Source organism: Somniosus microcephalus, chromosome 11 (genome assembly GCF_052327205.1).
Source record: "Somniosus microcephalus isolate GS21.2 chromosome 11, FLI_Smic_1.0, whole genome shotgun sequence".
Lineage (NCBI taxonomy): Eukaryota > Metazoa > Chordata > Chondrichthyes > Squaliformes > Somniosidae > Somniosus > Somniosus microcephalus.
In genome coordinates this window covers 126,033,530-126,057,036 of record NC_140997.1, presented here as the reverse complement: position 1 = coordinate 126,057,036, position 23,507 = coordinate 126,033,530, and the positions used below count along the sequence as shown (strand labels likewise).

The 23,507-nt window shown below is 46.3% G+C and overlaps 1 protein-coding gene across 6 annotated transcripts in view; it reads right to left on the bottom strand.

Moving 5' to 3' along the window:
* The window catches only part of mst1 (macrophage stimulating 1), a 124,534-nt gene extending 106,017 nt beyond the window's left edge, over nt 1–18,517 (bottom strand). For 4 of the 6 annotated variants that reach the window (XM_086001232.1, XM_086001233.1, XM_086001234.1 and 1 more), the window contains exon 1: nt 18,407–18,515. In XM_086001232.1, the coding sequence (XP_085857358.1) occupies nt 18,407–18,458 (52 nt within the window). In that variant the 5' untranslated portion in view covers nt 18,459–18,515. Of the gene's footprint in view, nt 1–18,406 lie in introns of all 6 variants that reach the window. The other 2 variants (XM_086001238.1, XM_086001236.1) reach the window with 2 other exon arrangements.
* Between the last annotated feature and the right edge of the window lie 4,990 nt (nt 18,518–23,507).

Genomic DNA, 23,507 nt, shown 5'->3' with positions numbered 1-23,507 from the left:
TTTAATTACAGTCTTTTGTTTTAAAAAATTATCCTCACTGAGACCTGCTCTGTATTTTCTGTTCCTTTTAAATCATTTAATGGCATAAGTACAAGTCACACTAAAAATTGAAAAGCTTTTCTGATTGCAGGTTCTTAAAACTGCTATGCCTGATGTGCATGAATGATGGTTAAATGAGTTGAAACTTTAATTTTAAGACTCAAAGAAAAAATATACTGATGTGAGTTTGGCATTTTCTTGGACATCGATTGTTTACGCTGACCTATGTCCTATTATGCATGTTTTAAGTTTGGGCGTATTCGATTGAGATTTGGAGGACACTTGGGCATAATTTGATATTAGCATATTGAGGGCAACATTGGGTGCATTTGCAGGTCTAACTTCCGGGTTCTGCCCAAGGAGGACACTCCAAGCCAATGTCTTCAGGAGACGAAATAGAAAATTTGGGAAGAAAACATTAGGGAAACTGGGGCCAATTTGCACATTGGGTAACTGAATAAACATCAACTCTAAATGGTTACACACTGAATAATCCTCAAACTGCTGAAGCTACACTAACTCTATATGGCTAATGAGTAATCCTAACCCTACTGAAATAGAGGTCCATACGCTTACACAGCGAGTAACCCTCACCCTGCTGAATTAGCAGTAGCTACACCCAGTTACACAGCGAGTAACCCTTACCCTGCTGAATTAGCAGTAGCTACACCCAGTTAAACAGTGAGTAACCCCTACCCTGCTGAATTAGCAGTAGCTACGCCCAGTTACACAGCGAGTAACCCTTACCCTGCTGAATTAGTAGCTACACCCAGTTACACAGCGAGTAACCCTTACCCTGCTGAATTAGCAGTAGCTACACCCAGTTACACAGCGAGTAACCCTCACCCTGCTGAATTAGCAGTAGCTACACCCAGTTACACAGCGAGTAACCCTTACCCTGCTGAATTAGTAGCTACACCCAGTTACACGGCGAGTAACCCTTACCCTGCTGAATTAGCAGTAGCTACACCCAGTTACACAGCGAGTAACCCTTACCCTGCTGAATTAGCAGTAGCTACACCCAGTTACACAGTGAGTAACCCTTACCCTGCTGAATTAGCAGTAGCTACACCCAGTTACACAGTGAGTAACCCTCACCCTGCTGAATTAGCAGGAGCCACGGCAGTTAAACAGTGAGTAATCCTCACCCTGCTGAATTAGCAGGAGCCACGGCAGTTAAACAGTGAGTAACCCTCACCCTGCTGAATTAGCAGGAGCCACGGCAGTTAAACAGTGAGTAACCCTCACCCTGCTGAATTAGCAGGAGCCACGGCAGTTAAACAGTGAGTAACCCTTACCCTGCTGAATTAGCAGTAGCTACACCCAGTTACACAGTGAGTAACCCTCACCCTGCTGAATTAGCAGGAGCCACGGCAGTTAAACAGTGAGTAACCCTCACCCTGCTGAATTAGCAGGAGCCATAGGCAGTTAAACAGTGAGTAATCCTTACCCTGCTGAATAAACAGGAACTCTGTACAATTACACAGTAACTCTTACTCTGCTGAATAAGCAGGAACTCTGCAGTTACACAGTGAGTAACCCTTACCCTAACGAATAAACAGTTTCAATGAGTAACTTTTAGCCTGCTAATAACCAGGAGTTCTATATTGTTCCATGGAGAATAACCTTTACAATGTCAAACCTGATGCTGCTTTTATACTTAACAAGTATCTGAACTTCTTAGGTCAATGTGTTTGACCTACCTGATTTATATTGGCCAAGTTACACTTATTGTGGATCTTCCTGTCTCCAATTGCCACATGACTAATAGTAGGCTTGATGGTAATCTGAGAGTTAGAGTAAACTGAGCTTTTCCAGGATATGCAGCCAGTGTTGGCACCCATCTATCTATATATTACAAATCGTACCTCTGTGCACACCTCCAGTCAACTGTATCCATTATAATGGAAACTGCCTGGGTAAAAGTTGTAATTACACCATTCCCCTAGTGCAGACACTGCAGCACTAGCAGTAGCAGGAGGGTGTAATTACAGTGTGGCAGTTTCCATTCTAAATGTGGATGTAGGAATTTATAATGGAAATATAAAAATAACAGAACGTATAGCTTTAAAATGGGGACCGAATTACACCTGCATACCCGGGCCAATTATCCCCCCCTCAACCTCCCTTAAGCTACATTTAAGATTACACTTGGTCTTAATTCCTCACGTGCAGCACCACAGGAGATCAACTAGTATAAGTAACATTGCACTCCAAAGTGCCGTCTACTGACTCAAACAGTCAGATCCATGGTGGTAAGTATAACTGTGCAACCGATGAGCCATTATGTGGTGATGTAATGTTGTGACACATCATTCATTCTGAATCATTGGGGCCAAGTACGCAGCCCAAACACAGTGGGTAATGAGCCCTATGTCTTGCTGTACCTCTCTAATTTTCACACATGGGATCTACGCACCATTCAAAAATGATCTCCATTACAAAGACTGCCTACTTCCACCTCCATAATATTGCCCAACTCCGCTCCTGCCTCAGCCCATCTGCTGCCGAAACCCTCATCCACGCTTTTGTTACCTCCAGTCTATTCCAATACTCTCCTGGCCAGCCTCCCATCTTCCACCCTCCAAATACCTATCCTCCCCATTTAAGAATCTACTTCCAAATCTCTTATCCCAACCACCCACTATGCCTACAATTCTACTTTTATCCCACTAATGTGTACAGTACTGTGTATGAACACTTTGTGGGACAGGGCTGATTTGGGTTGTGTACAGTACTGTGAGTGTACACTGTGGGACAGAGCTGATTTGGGTTGTGTACAATACTGTGAGTGTACACTGTGTGGGACAGGGCTGACCTGGATTATGTGTACAATACTGTAAGTGTACACCGTGTGCGACGGGGCTGATCTTAATGGAGCTATTTACAAAATACACTGATTAACTTCATGTGAAGCAGTTTGTTGCCAAGTTTAAATATGGTAACGATGAATTCTGATGAAAAATTGGAGAGACAGGATGGTTTTATGTCTGAGCCACTGCTAAATTTAGGGAACATGCTACCTAAGAATGCCTAATTTTGTTTACAATGTGGTAACACAAGCTGCGAGCTATTGGTTAACTCATCTCCAAACTGTGGGGACATTTACGGGCAGGAACTCAACCTCGTGTTCAAATTCCAGGAAGTGGCAACAAACGCGATCTGTCAACAAATCTATTTATCAATCGTAACATCAACGCCACACATCGGGGAGCTGGGGGGAATATCACATTTATTTCAGCAACAAACACGAATCCAACAAGGCAGGAAATGCTCATAGCTGCACACTGCAGCCTGGTTCCAAAGCTTCCTGAGTCCATCACAGTTAGATTATTGTCATGCATCAAGATCAGGCCTTCTAAATACTACAAACCATTATAACCCACATTTGTTTTTTTATTCGTTTATGGAATGTGGCCGTCACTGGCAAGGCCAGCATTTATTGCCCATCCCTAATTGCCCTTAAGAAGGTGGTGGTGAGCCACCTTCTTGAACCGCTGCAGCCCGTGTGGTGAAGGTACTCCCACAGTGCTGTTAGGGAGGGAGTTCCAGGATTTTGACCCAGCGATGATGAAGGATCGCCGATATATTTCTATGTCAGGATGGTGTTTGACTTGGAGGGGAACTTGGGGGTGGTGGTGTTCCCATGTGCCTGCTGCCCTTGTCCTTCTAGGTGGAAGAGGTCGGGGGTTTGGGAGGTGCTGCCAAAGAAGCCTTGGTGAGTTGCTGCTGTGCATCTTGTACATGGTACACACTGCAGCCACGGTACGGTGGAGGGAGTGAATGTTTAAGGTGGTGGATGGGGTGCCAATCAAGTGGGCAGCTTTGTCCTGGATGGTGTTGAGCTTCTTGAGTGTTGTTGGAGCTGCACTCATCCAGGCAAGTAGAGAGTATTCCATCACACTCCTTACTTGTGCCTTGTAGATGGTGGAAAGGCTTTGGGGAGTCAGGTGAGACACTCGCCGCAGAATTGGGCATAGACAGCGAGTATCAGCTGTCTGTGGTCACAGACCAACTGGACATTTAACGAATGGAAGCCCTTTCGGTTGCGGAAATCCTCGGCATTTTCTTGCAGCACCCACAAAGCCACATGCGTGCAGTCAATGGCGCCCTGCACCATGGGGAAGCCCGCTATCATCGCAAAGCCCGTTGCACGTTCTTGCTGCTTGTCCGGGGTCATGGGGAAAGGGATGTACTCTCGTCTCCTTTTAAAGAGGGCATTTGTTACTTGACGGATGCAGCAATGCACCGCGAACTGGGAGATATTGGCGATGTCCCTAGTAGCTGATTGAAATGAGCCGCTGGCATAAAAGTTGAGAGCCACTGTTATCTTCACTGCCACCGACAGAGACGTCCTGCTCCTCAGTTGAGGCTGCAGATCTGGCTGAAGCAGGTGGCAGAGTTCAGTGACCACCTCCTTGCTGAAGCACAGCCTTCACAAACACTGCTCCTCAGACGTATTAATGTAGGAGAACTGTTGGCGAAAAACCCTGGGAGGGTAAGGTCTCCTGTACCGAGGCCTGTTGGCCCTCCTCCGTCTGGCCATGATTGCCACTCTCTCTCTGCGTCTCTGTGCCCTCCGAATGTGATGGAGAAGGACGACGTTCCCATCCATTGCAGCCCCCATAGTATCTGGGCAATCAAAGTTATGAAGGTCAAAAAGCAAAGTACCTGCAAAGTTATGGTCAGAAGCCAAAACTACCTCAGACAGCGTTGACTCAATGCAGAAGTCTCTCTCTCTCTCTGAACAAGTGGTGCAAAAATGGCTACCACACAAAAGCCAGGAAGAGGCCCCCTTTAAATGGCGCCCCCCCAGCCCCACAGCGACTGGGAAGCGTTCCAGTCAACCTGTCGTTGGTAGCGCCAGGCGGAAAGGAGGGGGGCGCCACTCAACTTCCGGTCTGGGGCGCCCCAAGGGCATTGCACTCTCGAATGACGTCAAGATCTGCGTGTGCAGGAGATCGGGTGGTATTGTTTAGCGCCGCCGCAAAATGTCCAGTCAATTTTGCGAGAGGCGCAGATATCGCCGCGCCCGGGCGCTAGTTGCTTTGCGCCCCACTTAGCACCCTCTTAAGGCGCTAACGGGTGGCGCTACCAACTGAACTTTTTCCCCATAAGATTCTGAAGGGGATTGACAGGGTAGGTGCTGAGAGGTTGTTTCCCCTGGCTGGAGTGCCTAGAACTAGGGGGCATAGTCTCAGGATAAGTGGTAGGCCATTTAAGACTGAGATGAGGAAGAATTTCTGAGATAGATAGATTTTTGGACTCTAGGGGAATCAAGGGATATGGAGATCAGGCAGGAAAGTGGCGTTAAGGTCGATGATGAGCCATGATCTTATTGAATGGTGGAGCAGGTTCAAGGGGCCGTATGGCCGACTCCTGCTCTTACTTCTTATGTTCTTATGGCTTTCCCCACAAATTGCCCAAAATACTTTCTGAAAATATTTGATGTAATTTTCCCCCCTCAGCAACTTAAATATCTAATTTCTATAATAAGGGTTTAAACAAAATTTTAAAAATCAAAAAAGTACGTATTTCACACTGACATTATTAAATTAATCGACGGATTATCTTTTGTCAATTTTAATTTCTTTTGTTAAAGTTTTTACATGAAGACCTCAGACAAAAGGGATTGTTATTTTTATCCCGAGCTGTAGTGCTGTGAGCCGAAACTGGATTACACAATCTGAGCATGTGCAGTGTACTTAATGTCCCAGGATCAGTACCCTGCGGTGATGTGTAAGAATGGAACATGTTTCTTTAGCTCAGTTGCTTTTCAAAATTATTTGAAGAAAAGCTAGTGGATAAATTTCAAAAGCTTTATCGAGATAATGTTTACAGTGAGTGTTTTTGCAAGAACAGAATGTGTGAGAGAGAGATGTCAGTTTACTGATTGCACATCTGCTGCAGAGTTTATGTTCTATAAACTCCAGGAAGTGTATTAAGCTGAGGGAGAGAGAAAGGGAGACTGGGGTCAGAAAGAGAGAGGAGTGTGATGAGAGAGTGTGTCTTTTTTCAGGCTAATATTAATTCAATATTCAAAAGGAAACCAACAACTGAATTTTGAAGCTAATTACCTCACCTATGTTTTGTTGACAGAAAAAATAATGGCTAATTGATAACATCAGTGAGACAGACAGAGAGAGGCAGTCTTCTGATTTCTTAAAAAAAAAGTTTAAAAGCAAACAAAGCCTCTTTGAGGGAAGCAGATAGGGAGGAGAAGAGGGGAAGAGTTTATGGGTGAGGAGGTCTCCGGCCTCTCATCATCACCCTTGGGGTGACCAAGTGGGGAGTGGAAGGCTAAGGGAGAGGTGACAGTGGAGCTAGTGGGAGTGGGGTATGCATGGGTTGAGTGGGTAAGTAAAAGGGGAAGAGATAGGGGTAGTAATGCAAGTGAAAGGAGGGGCAATGAGAAAGCAAAGGGGTAGCGGACCCAATAGTTGTGAGGGGAAGTATAAGTGCTTGGAGGGGGAGGCAATGAGGGCCACATTTCCCTGCAACGTCATCCGAAATGGAGCTCGGTGCCTCCCACCACTTCCCAGACAGAGGGAAAGAACAAAAAGAAACAAGAGAGAGAATCAGAAGAGGATAGAGAGAAGAAAAAAGATTTAAAGGAAAGAAAAGTAAAAATGCAGAGACAGAGACAGAAACAGCAACACAAAGGTAACAGACAAAGGTAAAAGAGTGAGTTGGAAATAGTGCCATGGGATCTTGTACGACCATCTGAGAGAGCAGATTTAATGGTTTAACGTCTCATCCGAGAATTTCAGAAACACATCTTCAAGCAAAGGGTGGTAGAAGTGTGGAACTCTCCCACTAAAATCAGTAGATGCTATCCCAATTAATAATTTTAAATCTGAGATCGATAGATTTTTGTTAGCCAAGGCTATTAAGGGGTATGGAGTGAAGGTGGGTGGATGGAGTTAGGATACAGATCAGTCCTGATTTCACTGAACGGCAGAACAAGCTCGAGGTGTTGCATAGCCTATTCCTGTTCCTAAGTTCCTAATGCAATAAAAAGAAAGGTTCCTTAAAGTTGGTGTTGTGTTGCTTTGGCCAGCAGAGGTATGGGACATGGGAGACATGATTGGAAGGTACAGCAGCGCCACCTATTGTCAGAAGGCTGAAACTATATGAATCAAATGTTGACCTATAGTTGAACATAGTTTGGCACCTGTGATGAAGTGTACATCCATTTCCAAAGATATAGGGTGCTAGAATCATGGGGAGTGGATGGTGGCGGCCATCTGGGCTCCAAAATAAGTACTCACAGGTGTCTCTGATTAAGAAAACAAGAAAGAAGGTTTATATAAAGCAAAGGTTTCAGGTTAGGGACTGACTGACAGGATAAAAAGATGAAAGATCCATTGGACTGATCTAGGTTTGCAGTAAGTGTATTTTGTTTGATTAATTTAACAAGAAAAATGCACAGGAGCTGAACTGCCCATGGTCGACTGAACTGAACTGAATTGGTGTCAAGCTCACAGGGATGGTACAAGTGTTGGCCATCCTGAAACAAGGGGCATTTGATCACACACCTTATAAACCTTTCCCTCAATTCTTTAGCTTTGTCCTTTTAGTTCTTTCCTTTCAGGTCAGAGGTGGGGAAAGGAGCTGCTGATGGCTACAGGGCTCATTTTCCAGAGGTGGGTGTGGGTAAATTGCAGCTTGTAGGCATCGGTGGCTCCATTCACCTGCCCCATTGCTTCACCACTTCCTGTTATCTATTGCCCAACCTTTCGCTCCGATCAGCTGGTATACCACTTCTTCTTCCCACCCACCGCTCCCACAACCTCCTTCCCTTCACACCTCCTCCTCGCTCTTATCTACAGTTGCCAACCTTCCAGGATTGTCCTGGATTCCCCAGGAATTAAATCTTCTGGTCACTGCTGCAAGTAACCCAGAGAAAAATCATTGGAAGACATAATAAAAATGCGTTTTAGTTTTCATTTTCTTTAAACACTTTTATTTATTAGTTATATAAATATTGGAAATGGGGGGGAAAATGCCTTCGACAGGGTGGAGCTGCTGGAAGCAAGAGATCATAAGAACATAAGAACGAGGAGCAACAGTAGGCCATACAGCCCTTCGAACCTGCTCCACCATTCAATAAGATCATGGCTGATCTTTGACCTCAACTCCACTTTCCCGCCCGATCCCCATATCCCTCGATTCCCCAAGTCCAAAAATCTATCTGTCTGAGCCTTGAATATACGCAACGACTCAGCATCCACAGCCATCTAGGGTAGAGAATTCCAAAGATTCACAACACTGAGTGAAGAAATTCCTTCTCATCTCGGTCTTAAGAATATAAGAACATAAGAAATAGGAGCAGGAGTAGGCCATTCAGCCCTTCGAGCCTGCTCCGCCATTCAATGAGATCATGGCTGATCTTCTGCTTCAACTCCATCCACCGGCCCTATCGCCATATCCCTTGATGCCCTTACTAGTCAGAAATCTATCAACTTCTGTTTTGAATATACCCAAGGACTGAGCCTCCACAGCCCTCTGGGGTAGAGAATTCCAAAGATTCACCACCCTCTGTGTGAAGAAATTTCTTCTCATCTCAGTCCTGAATGGCCTACCCTTTATCCTGAGGCTGTGGCCCCTGGTTCTAGACTCCCCAGCCAAGGGAAACATTCTCCCAGCATCCATCCTATCAAGCCCTGTAATAATTTTGTATGCTTCAATGAGATCCCCTCTCATTCTTCTGAATTCAAGAGAATACAGGCCTAGTTTACTCAATCTCTTCTCATACGACAGTCCCGCCATCCCAGGAATCAATCTCGTGAACCTTCGTTGCACTCCCTCTATGGCAAGTAAATCCTTCCTTAAGTAAGGAGACCAAAATTGTACACAGTACTCCAGGTGTGGTCTCACCAAGGCCCTATATAATTGGAGTAAGACTTCTTTACTCCTGTACTCAAATCCTCTTGTAATGAAGGCCAACATACCATTTGCCTTCCTAATGGCTTGCTGCACCTGCACATTCACTTTCAGTGACTCATGTACAAGGACACCCAGGTCCCTTTGAACATCAGCTTTCCCCAATCTTTCACCATTTAGGAAATACTCTGCCTTTCTGTTTTTTCTACCAAAGTGGATAACTTCACATTTATCCACATTATCTTCCATCTGCCATGTTCTCGCCCACTCACTGAGCCTGTCGAGATCCCTCTGAAGCCTCTTCACATCCTCTTCACAACTGACACTGCCACCTAGCTTTGTATCAGCAGCAAATTTGGAAATGTTACATTTAGTCCCCTCATCCAAATCATTGATATAGATTGTGAATAGCTGGGGCCAATCCTTGCGATACCCCAGTAGTCACAGCCTGCCATCCTGAAAAAGACCTATTTATCCCTACTCTTTGTTTTCTGTCTGTTAACCAATTCTCAATCCATGCTAGTATATTACCCCGAATTCCATGTGCCCTAATTTTGTTCACCAACCTCTTGTGTGGGACCTTATCGAAGGCCTTCTGAAAATCCAGATACACCACATCTACTGGTTCCCCTTTGTCTACTCCACTAGTTACATCATCAAAGAACTCCAATAGGTTTGTCAAACAGGATTTCCCTTTCATAAATCCATGTTGACTCTGCCCAATTTTACTATTAGTTTCTAAGTGCCCAGTTATTGCATCCTTTATAATAGATTCCAGCACTTTTTCAACTACTGATGTGAGGCTAACAGGTCTGTAGTTCCCCATTTTCTCTCTCCCTCCTTTCTTAAATAGCGGGGTTACATTTGCTAACCTCCAATCTGCAGGAACCGTTCCAGAATCTATAGAATTTTGGAAGATGACAACCAATGCGCCCACTATCCCAATGGCCACCTCTTTCAAAACCCTAGGATGTAGGTCATCCGATCCTTGGGATTTATCGACTTTTAGTCCCATTAATTTTGCTAGTACTGTTTTTTTACTAATAATAATTTCTTTAAGTTCCTCATTCTCGCCACACCCTTGGTTTTCTCGTATTTCTGGGAGGTTTTTTGTGTCTTCCTCCATGAAGACAAAAACAAAGTATTTATTTAATTTCTCTGCCATTTCCTCATTCCCCATTATAAATTCTCCTGTCTCTGACTGTAGAGGACCTACATTTCCCTTTGCCAGTCTTTTCCTTTTCACATACCTATAGAAGCTTTTACAATCCGTTTTTATATTTTTCACTAGTTTGTGCTCATATTCCATTTTCCCTTTCTTTATTAATTTCTTGGTCCCCCTTTGCTGATTTCTAAAAAGATCCCAAGCCTTAGGCTGACCGCTTTTTCTGGCAACTTTATAAGCTTCCTCCTTTGACTTAATACTAGCTTTAATTTCTTTTGTTAGCCATGGTTGGATCACTTTTCCTTTTGGGTTTTTAGGCCCTAGAGGAATATATGTTTGTTGCAAATTATGCATTATTTCCTTGAATGTTAGCCATTGTATGTCCACCTTCATAACTTTTAGTGTAGTCTCCCAATCTACCATGGCCAACTTGTCCCTCATACCCTTGTGGTTTCCTCTGTTTAGATTGAAGACCTTAGTTTCAGATTGGACTACATCACTCTCAAACTTAATGTAAAATTCAATCATATTATGATCACTTGTCCCTGAAGGCCCCTTTACCACAAGATTATTGATTAGCCCTGTCTCATTACACAGTACCTGATCCAGAATAGCCTGTTCCCTGGTTGGTTCCTCCACATACTGATCCAGGAAACCATCTCGCATGCATTCCAAGAATTCGTCCTCCACACCATTAGTGGTAATTTGATTTGCCCAGTCAATATGTAGATTAAAGTCCCCCATGATTATCGTATTACCCTTGTTACATGCACTTCTAATTTCTTGATTGATGCTGTGCCCTAAATTACCACTACTGTTTGGTGGCCTATACACAACTCCCACAAATGTTTTCCTCCATTTGCTATTTCTTAGCTCCACCCAAACTGATTCCAGTTCTACATCATGATCTGCCGAGCCAAGATCTTTTATCTCTACCATACCGATCTCATCCCTTATTAACAGCGCTACGCCACCTCCTTTTCCTTTTTTTCTGTCCCTGGAACATTCAGTTCCCATCTTTGGTTACCCTGCAACCATGTCTCTGTAATGGCAATTACATCATACCCATTTACTTCTATTTGTGCCATTAATTCATCCACCTTGTTGCGAATGTTACATGCATTTAGATAAAGTGCCTTCAATTTTGCCTGTTTAATATTTTTCTGCACTTTGACCCTCTTTACTGTTGGCCTTTGTTTCTGCTCCCTACTAGTTTTGCTGACTATTTTTCTAACTTGCACTTCCAGCTTTGTTTCTCTCCGTTCTAGGTTCCCAGCCCCCTGAGAAATTAGTTTAAATCCTTCCCAACAGCACTCGCAAACCCCCCTGCGAAGCTTTTGGTCCTGGTTCTGCCGAGGTGTAATCCGTCCAGCTTGTACAGGTCCCACCTTCCCCAGAATCGGTCCCCATGCCTCAGGAATTTAAATCCCTCCCTCCTACACCATCTCTCCAGCCACACATACATCTGGTCTATTCTCCTATTTCTACTCTCGCTAGCACGTGGCACTGGGAGTAATCCTGAGATTACTACCTTTGAGGTCCTGCTTTTTAATTTATTTCCTAGCTCCCTATATTCTGCTTGCAGGACCTCGTCCCTCTTTCTACCTATGTCGTTGGTACCGATATTGACCACGATCTCTGGCTGTTCACCCTCCTCCTTCAGAATGTCCTGCAGCTGCTCAGTGACATCCTTGACTCTGGCACCAGGGAGGCAACATACCATCCTGGAGTCACGTCTGCGGCCACAGAAATGTCTATCTGATACCCTTACGATAGAATCCCCATCACTATTGTTCTCCCACTCTTTTTCCTTCCCTCCTGTGCAGTTGAGCCACTCGTAGTGCCACAGACTTGGTTCTTGCTGCATTCCCCTGAGAAACCATCTCCCCCCAGCAGTATCCAAAACGGAAAATCTGTTGGAGAGGGAGATGGACCCAGGGGACTCCTGCACTACCTTGCTAGTTCTTTTACTCTGTCTGGCGGTCACCCATTCCCTTTCTGCCTGTGCACTCTTTACCTGCGGTGTGACCACCTCGTTAAACATGCTATCCACATAGATCTCAGCCTCGCAGATGCTCCACAGTGACTCCAGCCGCAGCTCCAGATCCGAAATGCGGATTTCGAGTAGCTGCAGCTGGAGACACTTCCTGCACACATGTTCACCCTGGACACCAAAAGTGTCCCTGACTTCCCACATAGCACAAGAGGAGCACTCCATGCTGCCGAGCTGCCCTGCCATGTCCTATGCTTAATTTACTCCCTTTACTTCCTCTAAATTAAAGAATATTAAATACACTAGGGACCTTACTTCACTTTACACACTTACTCTAAACTAGAGACCTTACTTTTACTTTAACGACTGGATTGTAGAAATACTCACCAGGTCCTACTTACCAATCAGTTCCTTCCCTGGTTGTGACGTCACTTTAGCGGTTTTGCAGTTGTTGTTGTTGTTTGACTGCTCCTGCTCTCGGACTCTTTCCTTGTCGTAAAGTAAGAACCAATTCCTACAGGGCGAAAAGTTAGGAAAAGCAAAGGCAAAGCAAGGGAGCTCCTCCTTCCACTCTTCATCTAACTCCCTCACTCACCCAACTCCCAGCACTCTGTGCAAATCACACTGCAAAGCCTGTTTTTATGGGCCCTGAAACAAAGGAGCTGGCTGAGCCCTGCTACAGGAAAACCAGTTTATCCTAGTTTCCCTAATTAACTGCCTTCAGCTGCTCTGAATTGTAGGCCTTGTATAGCCCTGTATATCCCTGCTTACGGCTGGGAAATTTAGATTTTAAACAGCAACAATAAATGTGAAACAAACAAAAGTTTGATTTTTAGAAAACAGTTAAGACGCCCTCACTCACCCAACTCCCAGCATTCTGTGCAAACCGCACTCAGAATAGAAAAACAGAATATTTTTAAATGGTGAGAGCCTATTAAATGTTGGTGTTCAGAGAGATTTAGGTGTCCTCGTACAGGAAAGACAGAAAGTTAGTATGCAGGTACAGCAAGTTGGCCCATTATCCTGAGACTATGCCCCCTAGTTCTAGACACTCCAGCCAGGGGAAACAACCTCTCAGCATCTATCCTGTCAATCCCCCTCAGAATCTTGTATGTTTCAATGAGATCACCTCTCATTCTTCTAAACTCCAGAGAGTACAGGTGCAATTTACTCAACCTCTCCTCATAGGACAACCCTCTCATCCCAGGGATCAATCTGGTGAACCTTTGTTGCACCGCCTCTAAGGCAAGTACGTCCTTCCTCAGATGAGACCAAAACTGTGCACAGTACTCCAGGTGTGGTCTCACCAAGGCCCTGTACAATTGTAGTAAGACTTCCTTACTCTTGTACTCCAATCCCTTGCAATAAAGGCCAAAATGCCATTTGCCTTCCTAATTGCTTGCTGTACCTGCATGCTAACTTTCTGTGTTTCCTGTACGAGGACACCTAAATCTCTCTGAACACCAACATTTAATAGGTTCTCACCATTTAAAAAATATTGTTTTTCTATTCTTCGTACCAAAGTGAATAACTTCACATTTCCCCACATTATACTCCATCTGCCACCTTATTGCCCACTAATTTAACCTGTCTATATCCCTTTGCAGGCTTTGTGTCCTCTTCACATCTTACTTTCTCACCTAGCTTTGTATCGTCAGAAAGCTTGGATACATTGCACTCGGTCCCTTCATCCAAGTCATTAATATAGATTGTAACTAGCTGTGGCCCAAGCACTGATCCTTGTGGTACACCACTAGTTACAGCCTGCCAACCGGAATATGATGCGTTTATCCCTACTGTCTGTATTCTGTCCATTATCCAATCCTCTATCCATGCTAATATATTACCCCCAAGTTACCCATGAGCCCTTATTTCATGTAGCAGCCTTTTATGTGGCACCTTATCGAATGCCTTTTGGAAATCCAAATATACCACATCCACTGGTTTCCATTTATCCACCCTGCTAGTTACATCTCAAAAAACTCTAATAAATTTGTTAAACATGATTTCCCTTTCATAAAACCATGTTTGACTCTGCTTAATCATATTATGATTTTCTAAGTGCCCGGTTACCACTTCCTTAATAATGGATTCCAGCATTTTCCCAACAACTGATGTCAGGCCAACTGGCCTGTAGTTGCCTGTTTTCTCTCTCCCTCCTTTCTTGAATAATGGGATTACATTTGCTACCTTCCAACCTGCTGGGAACGTTCTAGAATCTAGGGAATTTTGGAAGAGCACAACCAATGCATCCACTATCTCTGCAGCCACCTCTTTTAGAACCCTAGGATGTAGGCCATCACGTCCAGGGGATTTGTCGGCTTTTAGTCCCATAAGTTTCTCAAGTACCTTTTCTCTGCTGATATTAATTACCTTAAGTTCCTCACTCTTATTAGCCCCTTGGTTCCCCACTATTTTTAGTATGCTTTTTTTGTCTTCTACTGTGAAGACAGATACAAAACATTTGTTTAAAGTCTTGTTTAAAGTTTTTAGCTCATGTGATGAAACCTCCAGGAATATGAGTTGGACACCCTACTCTTCTCGACTCGCTGATCTGCTTTTCCTTTACACCACCCCCTGTATCATTCCTTAACCCCCTGTATGCTTCCTAACCCATTTGCTGCCCTGTGTCACCTCTCCTGCTGCTCATACCTCCATCCCTTCCTGCACAGCCCATTTCTCATTTGCAATCCATTGCTTCCTCTCCTGCACTCCCTGCCCCCATCTGCTCACCCTAATCCAGTTTCTCACCTTGTCTCGCTTATCACCTCCCCACTTATCTGCGATTCCTTCACCCTCACCTGAGGTCCATTTCCTTACCCAAATATCTACCATCGATTGGCCCCACCCTTGCACCACCTCAGCCCTTATCGCTTCCACTCTGCCTTCAGCTCTGTTCCCCCTTGAGCATGTCCTCTCTCATCCCCATTTTCACTAGCCTCATCCCAAACACTCATTGCCCTATTCCCCATAACCCTCATTCCAAGCCGTCACAACCCTGTCCCTTTCCCCCAACCAGCATGATGCAAACCCCATGCCCCCCACCACCCACTTTCCCAAATCCCATAATGTGATTCTTCTTCTTTTCCAGTTTCCCATCATGGAGCATCAGTAATTTGCTTGTTGAAGTATTTTTAACACAATTAATAGATTATTAAACAAATGGCCAGTTCCCAGTGTTGGGAAACCAGCGAAGAAGAGGAAGCTCATTAGGGGAACCAGGGTTAACAGGGGCACTAACAGCACACAGAGGCAGCGACGGAGCAGGAAAGGAGTGGTGGGTCCCCTTTACAATGAAATGGGCAGCCAGGAATGGGGCAGAAGCATTTAGAAGCCGGGACAGATACATTGGCAAGGAGCACGAATTGTTAATCTCCCCTCCTCAAAAAACCACCCTTCACCCCTCTGTCCTTGCAAACTACCACCTCATCTCCAACCTTCCTTTCCTCTCCAAAGTACTTGAACATGTTGTCACCTTCCAAATCCGTGCCTGTTTGTCCCACAACTCCATGTCTGAAGCCTTCCAATCAGGTTTCCACCCTGCCATAGCACTGAAACGGCCCTTATCAAAGTCACAAATGACATCCTAAGTGACTGTGACCGTGGTAAACTCATCCTTCTCAACTTGTCTGCAGTCTTCGACAGTTGACCACACCATCCTCCTCCAATGCCTCTCTTCGTTGTCCAGCTGGGTGGGACTGCACTCGCCTGGTTGCATTCATCTATCCAGTCATAGCGAGAATCACCTGCAATGGCTTCTCTTCCCGCTCCTGCACTGTTACCTCTGGAGTCCTCCAAGGATCGATCCTTGGCCCCCTCCTATTTCTCATCTACAGCTGCACCTCAGTGACATTATCCGAAAATACGTCAGATTACACATGTACGATGAAGACACCCAGTGCTAGCTCACCATCACCTCTCTCGGCCCCTCCACTGCCTCTGATTTGTAACTTTGCTTGTCTGCCATCCAGTATTGGATGAGCAGAAAGTTCCTCCAAATATTGGGAAGACCAAATGAATTGTCTTCGGTCCCCACCGCAAACTCCATTCCCTAGCCACCCTGACCCTGAGCTGAGTTTCCGACCTCATACCCTTTCCATTACAAAGACCACCTACTTCCACCTCCATAACATTGCCCATCTCCATCCTCACCTCAGCTCATTTGCAGCTGAAAACCTCATCCATGCCTTTGTACCTCTACTCGATTATTCCAATGTTCTCCTGACTGGCCGCCCACCTTGCACTCTCCGTAAACTGTAGCTCATCCAAAACTCTGCTGCCCGTATCCTAACTCGCACTATATCCTCTTTGCCCATCACCCCTGTGCTCACTGACCTAAATTGGCTCCTGGTCCGGCAACGCCTCGAATTTAAAATTCTCATCCTTGTTTTCAAATCCCTCCAGGGTCTTGCCCCTCCCTATCTCTGTAACATCTCCAGCTCTAGAACCCTCCGAGAACTCTTTGTTCCTCCAATTCTGGCCTTTTGCACATCCCTGATTTTCATCGCTCCACCATTAAAGGGCAGCTGGCTGGAATTCTCTCCCTAAAGCTTTCTGCTTCTCTACCTCTCTCTCCTCCTTTAAAACGCTCCTTAAAACTTTGTCAAATTTTGTTTGATTATGTTCCTGTGAAGCGCCTTGGGACTTTTTACTACGTTCAAAGTGCTATGTAAATGCAAGTTGTTGTTGTTAAAAGGAACTTGCACTGGCACCGCCCGTGACTCAAAAGCCACCTACATCCCTGGCAGCCTTTACCCATCAGCGGCTCCCTCCCTGCCCGACTGCCAGTCAGTCCATGCAGATTTCTTTTGACCTGATGCTGGAAATTTACAAGCACCTACAATGTGCAGACTTCCCTTATCAACAGCCATTAAACTATGAATGGCCCAAGGATGAGCTTACATACAACATAGACTTTGAGCTTAAACAGGCCTTGTTAAGCACAACTGACCCTCAGCCGCAGTATAGTACATTGTGGGCTGGATTTTCCTCCACTATCTGAAACCAGGTGGGATAGCAGCAGTAAAGGTGATAAAATCTACCACTGCATTCCCGCAAGAGCCTCTCCTCCCGTTCCTTTTCTCATCCATCAGCCCATTACCCACTCCCCAGGACCGCCTGGTGCAAAGTGGCAGTTGGCCCAGGGCGGCAGCGGTAAAGCCCCAGGGGGAGAAATTCGGTTGCTTTGCACAAAGCAACTAGTGCCCGGGCGCGGCGCCGCCAACGCCTCTCGTGAAATTTAGTGGGAGGTTAGCGGCTGTGGTAACCGTTAGCGCCCCGCGGCGCTGCAGTCATCGCCGTGTGCAACGCCCCGCTCGCAATCTTCAGTAGCGCTCCCTGACTTACCACAGGACGCTATGTCCGACGGGGTCAGGGAGGCCTACCTGCAGCTGGAGCAGCGCTAATTAAAGGCGAGGTACCGGGCGGCCATTTTTGTTGCTGGCCACCTGCCAGCATCTGCCTCCGTTGCCGTCCCTGGCCTCCTGAGCACCATGCGCTCCATGAGCCCGGCATTTCTCTTGAGTGCAGGGCTCTTTTGCCAGCACTCTGATCCCGGTAGCTCAGCTGGGCCCCGGGTCATGCTGCGCAAGGCCCCTCCCCTTTAAGAAGGTGCAGTGGCACGTCGCAGAGCCCCAAGAGGGAGGCGGGGCTTCCCTCTTGGGGCGCTACCGATGAATTTCGGCCACGGGGGTGCTAATTTTTTCAGGGCGAAGTTAGCGCCCTGAAGGGGGCACGACTCAATTTCCCCCCCCCCGCCAACGTGCAGGATGAGGGCCTAGTACAAGCATCCTCTCCCTCCACCATGGCCCCCATGCACCTACCTTCATAGTTCTCGGTCTCTACCGAAGCCTGCAAGGCTGCAGCTCCTACCATCTGTGGGGCTCTTCTGTCCCTTTAAGGTCACCCGCTGCCTCTTGTGCTGTAGTAGCACTGGTGGAGCTTCCGTGGTTGAACTGGCAGGCTCCCTCTTGGGAGCGGGAATCCCACCAGCAGCCCACCCTGCACGGATAATAACACCCGACCGGGGAAAATGAATCAGGGTTGCAGCTGTCAGTGGGGTGGGCAGAAGGTCCGGCCCTGTCGGAATACTGCCAGGAAGAGGAAAACCCAGCCCAGTACATTATATGCTACAACGCACTGATCGTGAAACCACGTGTAATCCAATTTACCATAAACTCCGCCACGGGATATCGGCTAATAGTCATAATATAAAGAGATAATTTAACTCACCACAGTACAGTGAGAGACATTGTTATCTGACCACTCTTTACCACATGACCATCCATCTAGCAATTGAGCTCCCATGGTTTTATTTAACTTACCAACCACAAGCTCCCTGCTTAAAATGAAGATCAGGATATGGAGAGACTTCATTTTGTAAAGCTGTAAGGATCATTGATGTTGCTGTCCTGCTGGACCCTAATACTCTGCTGTTTGCTTTGGACTCAGAAATGCGTGCCCCTTTTCACAATCTCATTGCACCATTCCTCCAATGTTTGTCTCTGGTTCACTTATTAACTTCCTTTGCAGTATGTTTTCAATAGAAAGAGGATTCATTAACTCCACTGCTGTTTTGGTTTGCATTTTCCTCATTCTATAACTCACCCCAACCCCCACCACCTCCACCCTGTGAGGACACAGACCACAGGTTCCTAAACAACTCTGGCAGCCTATTTGACTAAGGGAGGAGGCATCACAACCAAATCCTATCCTCACTCAGCAAGGGTTTCGTACTTAGCAGGGCAGCTATCCCACAGTGATCTACTGAAAGGCACATGCATTATCCAGCAGGGACACCTGGATAGTGATCGGGGACAGAAATCCTGGCTAATTTTTATTTTCCCTAGTTTAGAGGTCATGAAGCTGATTGTAGCAACTCCACTGCTCGTTGCCCTATTGAGATTGGGCAAGTGGGGATAGAACTGAATCCGTTATGCCTGCTCCATTACGTTGGATCCGCTAAGCTGGTTCCATCTGTTATGTTGGATCTGTCACACTGGATCCATCACAATGGAGATGTCAAGCTGGATCCATTATACTGGGTTCCCACCCACTTTGATACCTGCTCAATTTTCCAACAACACTTCGCAAAAGGGACCTGTGCAGTTAAATTCAGTGATAGTGATGTACTGACTTCATATATCGCATTTTCTGCCATTACTGCCTTATTAATACCGACTACAAATCAGGCCCGTAGAAAACGAGCGCTCAATGTTGCTAGGCAGTGAAGAAAAGGCAGTATATGATTTAAGGGGTTCAGCAGGTACTTAAAAAAATCATAGGAAAATTCTCTTCTATTTTAAATCATTCTTTTTAGCTGCAGACAACTGCCTTACGATCTACTTCTGCGTTCTGCTGTGAAGCTCCCATTCCCCTCAATTCCAAAGAGGTCACAATGGGTATCCCAAAGCGAATTCCCCAATATCTTTGTTATTTGGACAAGGAAGAGGGTGAGCAAAAGTGGGAGGCCAGGTGGGTCAGGTAGCAAAGGAGGTGCACCACACCCACTAACCAATACCCTCACACTGGAATATACAGGAGGAGCACCACACCCACTAACCAATACCCTCACACCGGAATATACAGGAGGAGCACCACACCCACTAACCAATACCCTCACACTGGAATATACAGGAGGAGCACCACACCCACTAACCAATACCCTCACACCAGAATATACAGGAGGAGCACCACACCCACTAACCAATACCCTCACACCAGAATATACAGGAGGAGCACCACACCCACTAACCAATACCCTCACACCAGAATATACAGGAGGAGCACCACACCCACTAACAAATACCCTCACACCAGAATATACAGGAGGAGCACCACACCCACTAACCAATACCCTCACACCGGAACATACAGGAGGAGCACCACACCCACTAACCAATACCCTCACACCAGAATATACAGGAGGAGCACCACACCCACTAACCAATACCCTCACACCAGAATATACAGGAGGAGCACCACACCCACTAACAAATACCCTCACACCAGAATATACAGGAGGAGCACCACACCCACTAACCAATACCCTCACACCGGAACATACAGGAGCAGCACCACACCCACTAACCAATACCCTCACACCGGAATATACAGGAGGAGCACCACACCCACTAACCAATACCCTCACACCGGAATATACAGGAGGAGCACCACACCCACTAACCAATACCCTCGCACCGGAATATACAGGAGGAGCACCACAGCCACTAACCAATACCCTCACACTGGAATATACAGGAGGAGCACCACACCCACTAACCAATACCCTCACACCAGAATATACAGGAGGAGCACCACACCCACTAACCAATACCCTCACACCGGAACATACAGGAGCAGCACCACACCCACTAACCAATACCCTCACACCGGAATATACAGGAGGAGCACCACACCCACTAACCAATACCCTCGCACCAGAATATACAGGAGGAGCACCACAGCCACTAACCAATACCCTCACACTGGAATATACAGGAGGAGCACCACACCCACTAACCAATACCCTCACACCAGAATATACAGGAGGAGCACCACACCCACTAACCAATACCCTCACACCGGAATATACAGGAAGAGCACCACACCCACTAACCAATACCCTCACACCAGAATATACAGGAGGAGCACCACACCCACTAACCAATACCCTCACACCGGAATATACAGGAGGAGCACCACACCCACTAACCAATACCCTCACACCAGAATATACAGGAGGAGCACCACACCCACTAACAAATACCCTCACACCAGAACATACAGGAGGAGCACCACACCTGTTGTGTATGTAATATGTGTGCTACTTTGAACCTATGGACAGGACTGCACTACTTGTTGGGCGTAGTGATACGCAGTACCACTCCTGGCCATAGGGGTATAAATAGTACTGTGGGTACTGATCCCCCTCAGTTCCCGCCTGTGGGCATGAAGTAAAGACCTATGTATAGTCCCTACCTCCAACCAGTAAAGACCTGTTTGAGTTATACGTTTAAGTCTTTGTGTTAATTGTTCAATACAATACACATACTTAACACTGGCGACGAGTCGGTTCGAACCCTGCAGCAGTTATTCCACAGCGGCTTCGTCCAAAGACAGGACGTTGAAGAGAGGTTCCAATCCTCAACACCCCACTGAAAACTGAAGGGCAGCAGAAATCCTGACAGCTTCCAGCGACTGGAAGCGACAGGCATTAGGACCCTGAAGCCTCCATAACCTCGTGGGTAAGCCAGAGCCCGGGAGGGCGCGAGCGGGTAAGCCAGAGCCCGGGAGGGAGCGAGCAAGAGCCGCCGAGCGGGTGAGCCAGAGGCCGGGAGCCGCTTGAAGTGGGAGGCGCTTAGCGGGCCAGCGATCGCACCGGTGCTAAGGGCTGAGAACCGTTTCGGGCGGGCGGCGCACCAGCGATCGCACAGGAGATAAGAGCCGCAGTCGGGCTGAAAGTCAGCGACGAGAAGCGCGGGAAAACCGCCATTGAAGTGGGCGGGGAGAGCGAGAAGCGCGGGAAAGCCGCCATTTTTCGCAGGAAAACCGCTGGGGAAGAAGGCAGAAGCGGGAAAACCGCCATTTTGTGGGCGGAGGACGACGGCAAGAGCGGGAAGCCGCCATCTTGGATAACAGTTAAAAAAAAATCTGAGAAATTGCAAATCTGATAAAGTACTACAATGCCTAAACACGGGAATATTAGCAACTTTGATTGTGACATCGAAGATTGGGCCATATATGTTGAACGAGTTAAAAATTATTGTAAGGCCAATAAAATTCGTGAGGCTGATAAAGCACTAACATTATTAAATTTAATGGGTGCGAAGACATACGGGCAATTGAAACACCTGTTATCACCAGATGAACCGGCGGATAAGACGTTCGATGAGATTGTTACTGTCCTGAAAGATCATCTAAACCCCACGCCGCTGATGCTAGCGGAACGATTTAAATTTTACGACAGAAGGCAGCTGCAGCATGAAAGCAATGCTGATTATTTGCCGGAATTGCGTAAATTAGCGAAATATTGCCAGTTTGGAACGGGACTGACAGAGGCACTTCGAGACAAATTTGTGTGTGGTTTATTTAAACAGGATACACAAAAGCGACTGCTCGAGGAGAATGAGCTGACGCTTGAGAAGGCGGTCACTATGGCAGCAGCACACGAAGCCGCAGCGAGAGGCACGGCAGTAATGCAGCTACGGTCACCGGAGCTCAGTGCACACAAATTGGGTGTGAGTTCTGGCAAATGTTATCGTTGTGGAAAGACAACGCATGATCAGAACCAGTGTTGGTTTAAAAACCAAGAATGTAGAACTTGTGGTAGGCTTGGACATATAGCTAGAGTATGCAGGTCAGGGAAGAAGACCAGCAACAAGAAGTCACCGCAAGGAAAATACGCAAAGGTACACAAGGTGACCGAACAGGAGTCCGATTCAGACGCTAGCAGTAATGAACTGGCTAGCTTAAGCTGTAATGAACTGGCTAGCTTAAGAGTACTCAACGCTGGTAAGGGTGCAGACCTCCAGACAATTTGGGTCACTCTTCAGATAGAAGGAGTCCAAGTAAAACTGGAATTGGACACTGGATCGGCATTGACGGTCATAAATAAGAAAGATTACGGAAAGTTATTCCAACATATTCCCCTACAGGATACGGGGATTATATTGAAAACATACACGGGGCAAAGAGTGTACCCCATCGGGAAAATAGAGGTTGCAGTGGTCCACAAGGGCGAAGACAGTCAAATAATGGACTTATATGTGATATCTGAAGGAGGTCCTCCACTACTAGGACGGGAGTGGATTAGGAAAATGAATATGGACTGGCATTTCCTACAAACAATAACGAGTGAGAACTCGGTGAAGATAGTCGGCCCAGACTCTGGAACGGATGATGGTAAGCCCAACTCAGGTGCAAAAGACAAAGTTTCAGCACAGAATTCCACTGAGCAACAACAACATAGTTTAACTGTGGATTCTGAGTCTGGCAAGTCTACTGATGTGCCCATTTCTGAGGGACACCGGGCTCGAACTCAACTCCATTTCAAACTACAACAGCAATTAGAACAAATGCTTCGCCGTTTTGAGCAAGAGTTGAATGCAACGAAAGAGTTCTTTGATATAGAGTTGGAGAATCTGGAAAGACAACAGAAGCAGCTGATGGAGAAAATGGAGCAGGAGCACACAAAACGTCTGATGTCAGAGGAGTTAACGGTCAGCCAACTCCTGCATATGCTGAAGGACAGGACTCTGAAATGGGAAAAACTTGAACATGAACTTCAATATTCAAACGAAAGGGGTTCGGAGCTCTCAAAGGTTATTGGAAGAGCTGAGGTGGCAACACAGACTGAGATGACTGCAACAGAGCAGCCCTTGGATGCCAAAAGTACGCTGACTCACGTCAACGTAGAACAACAGA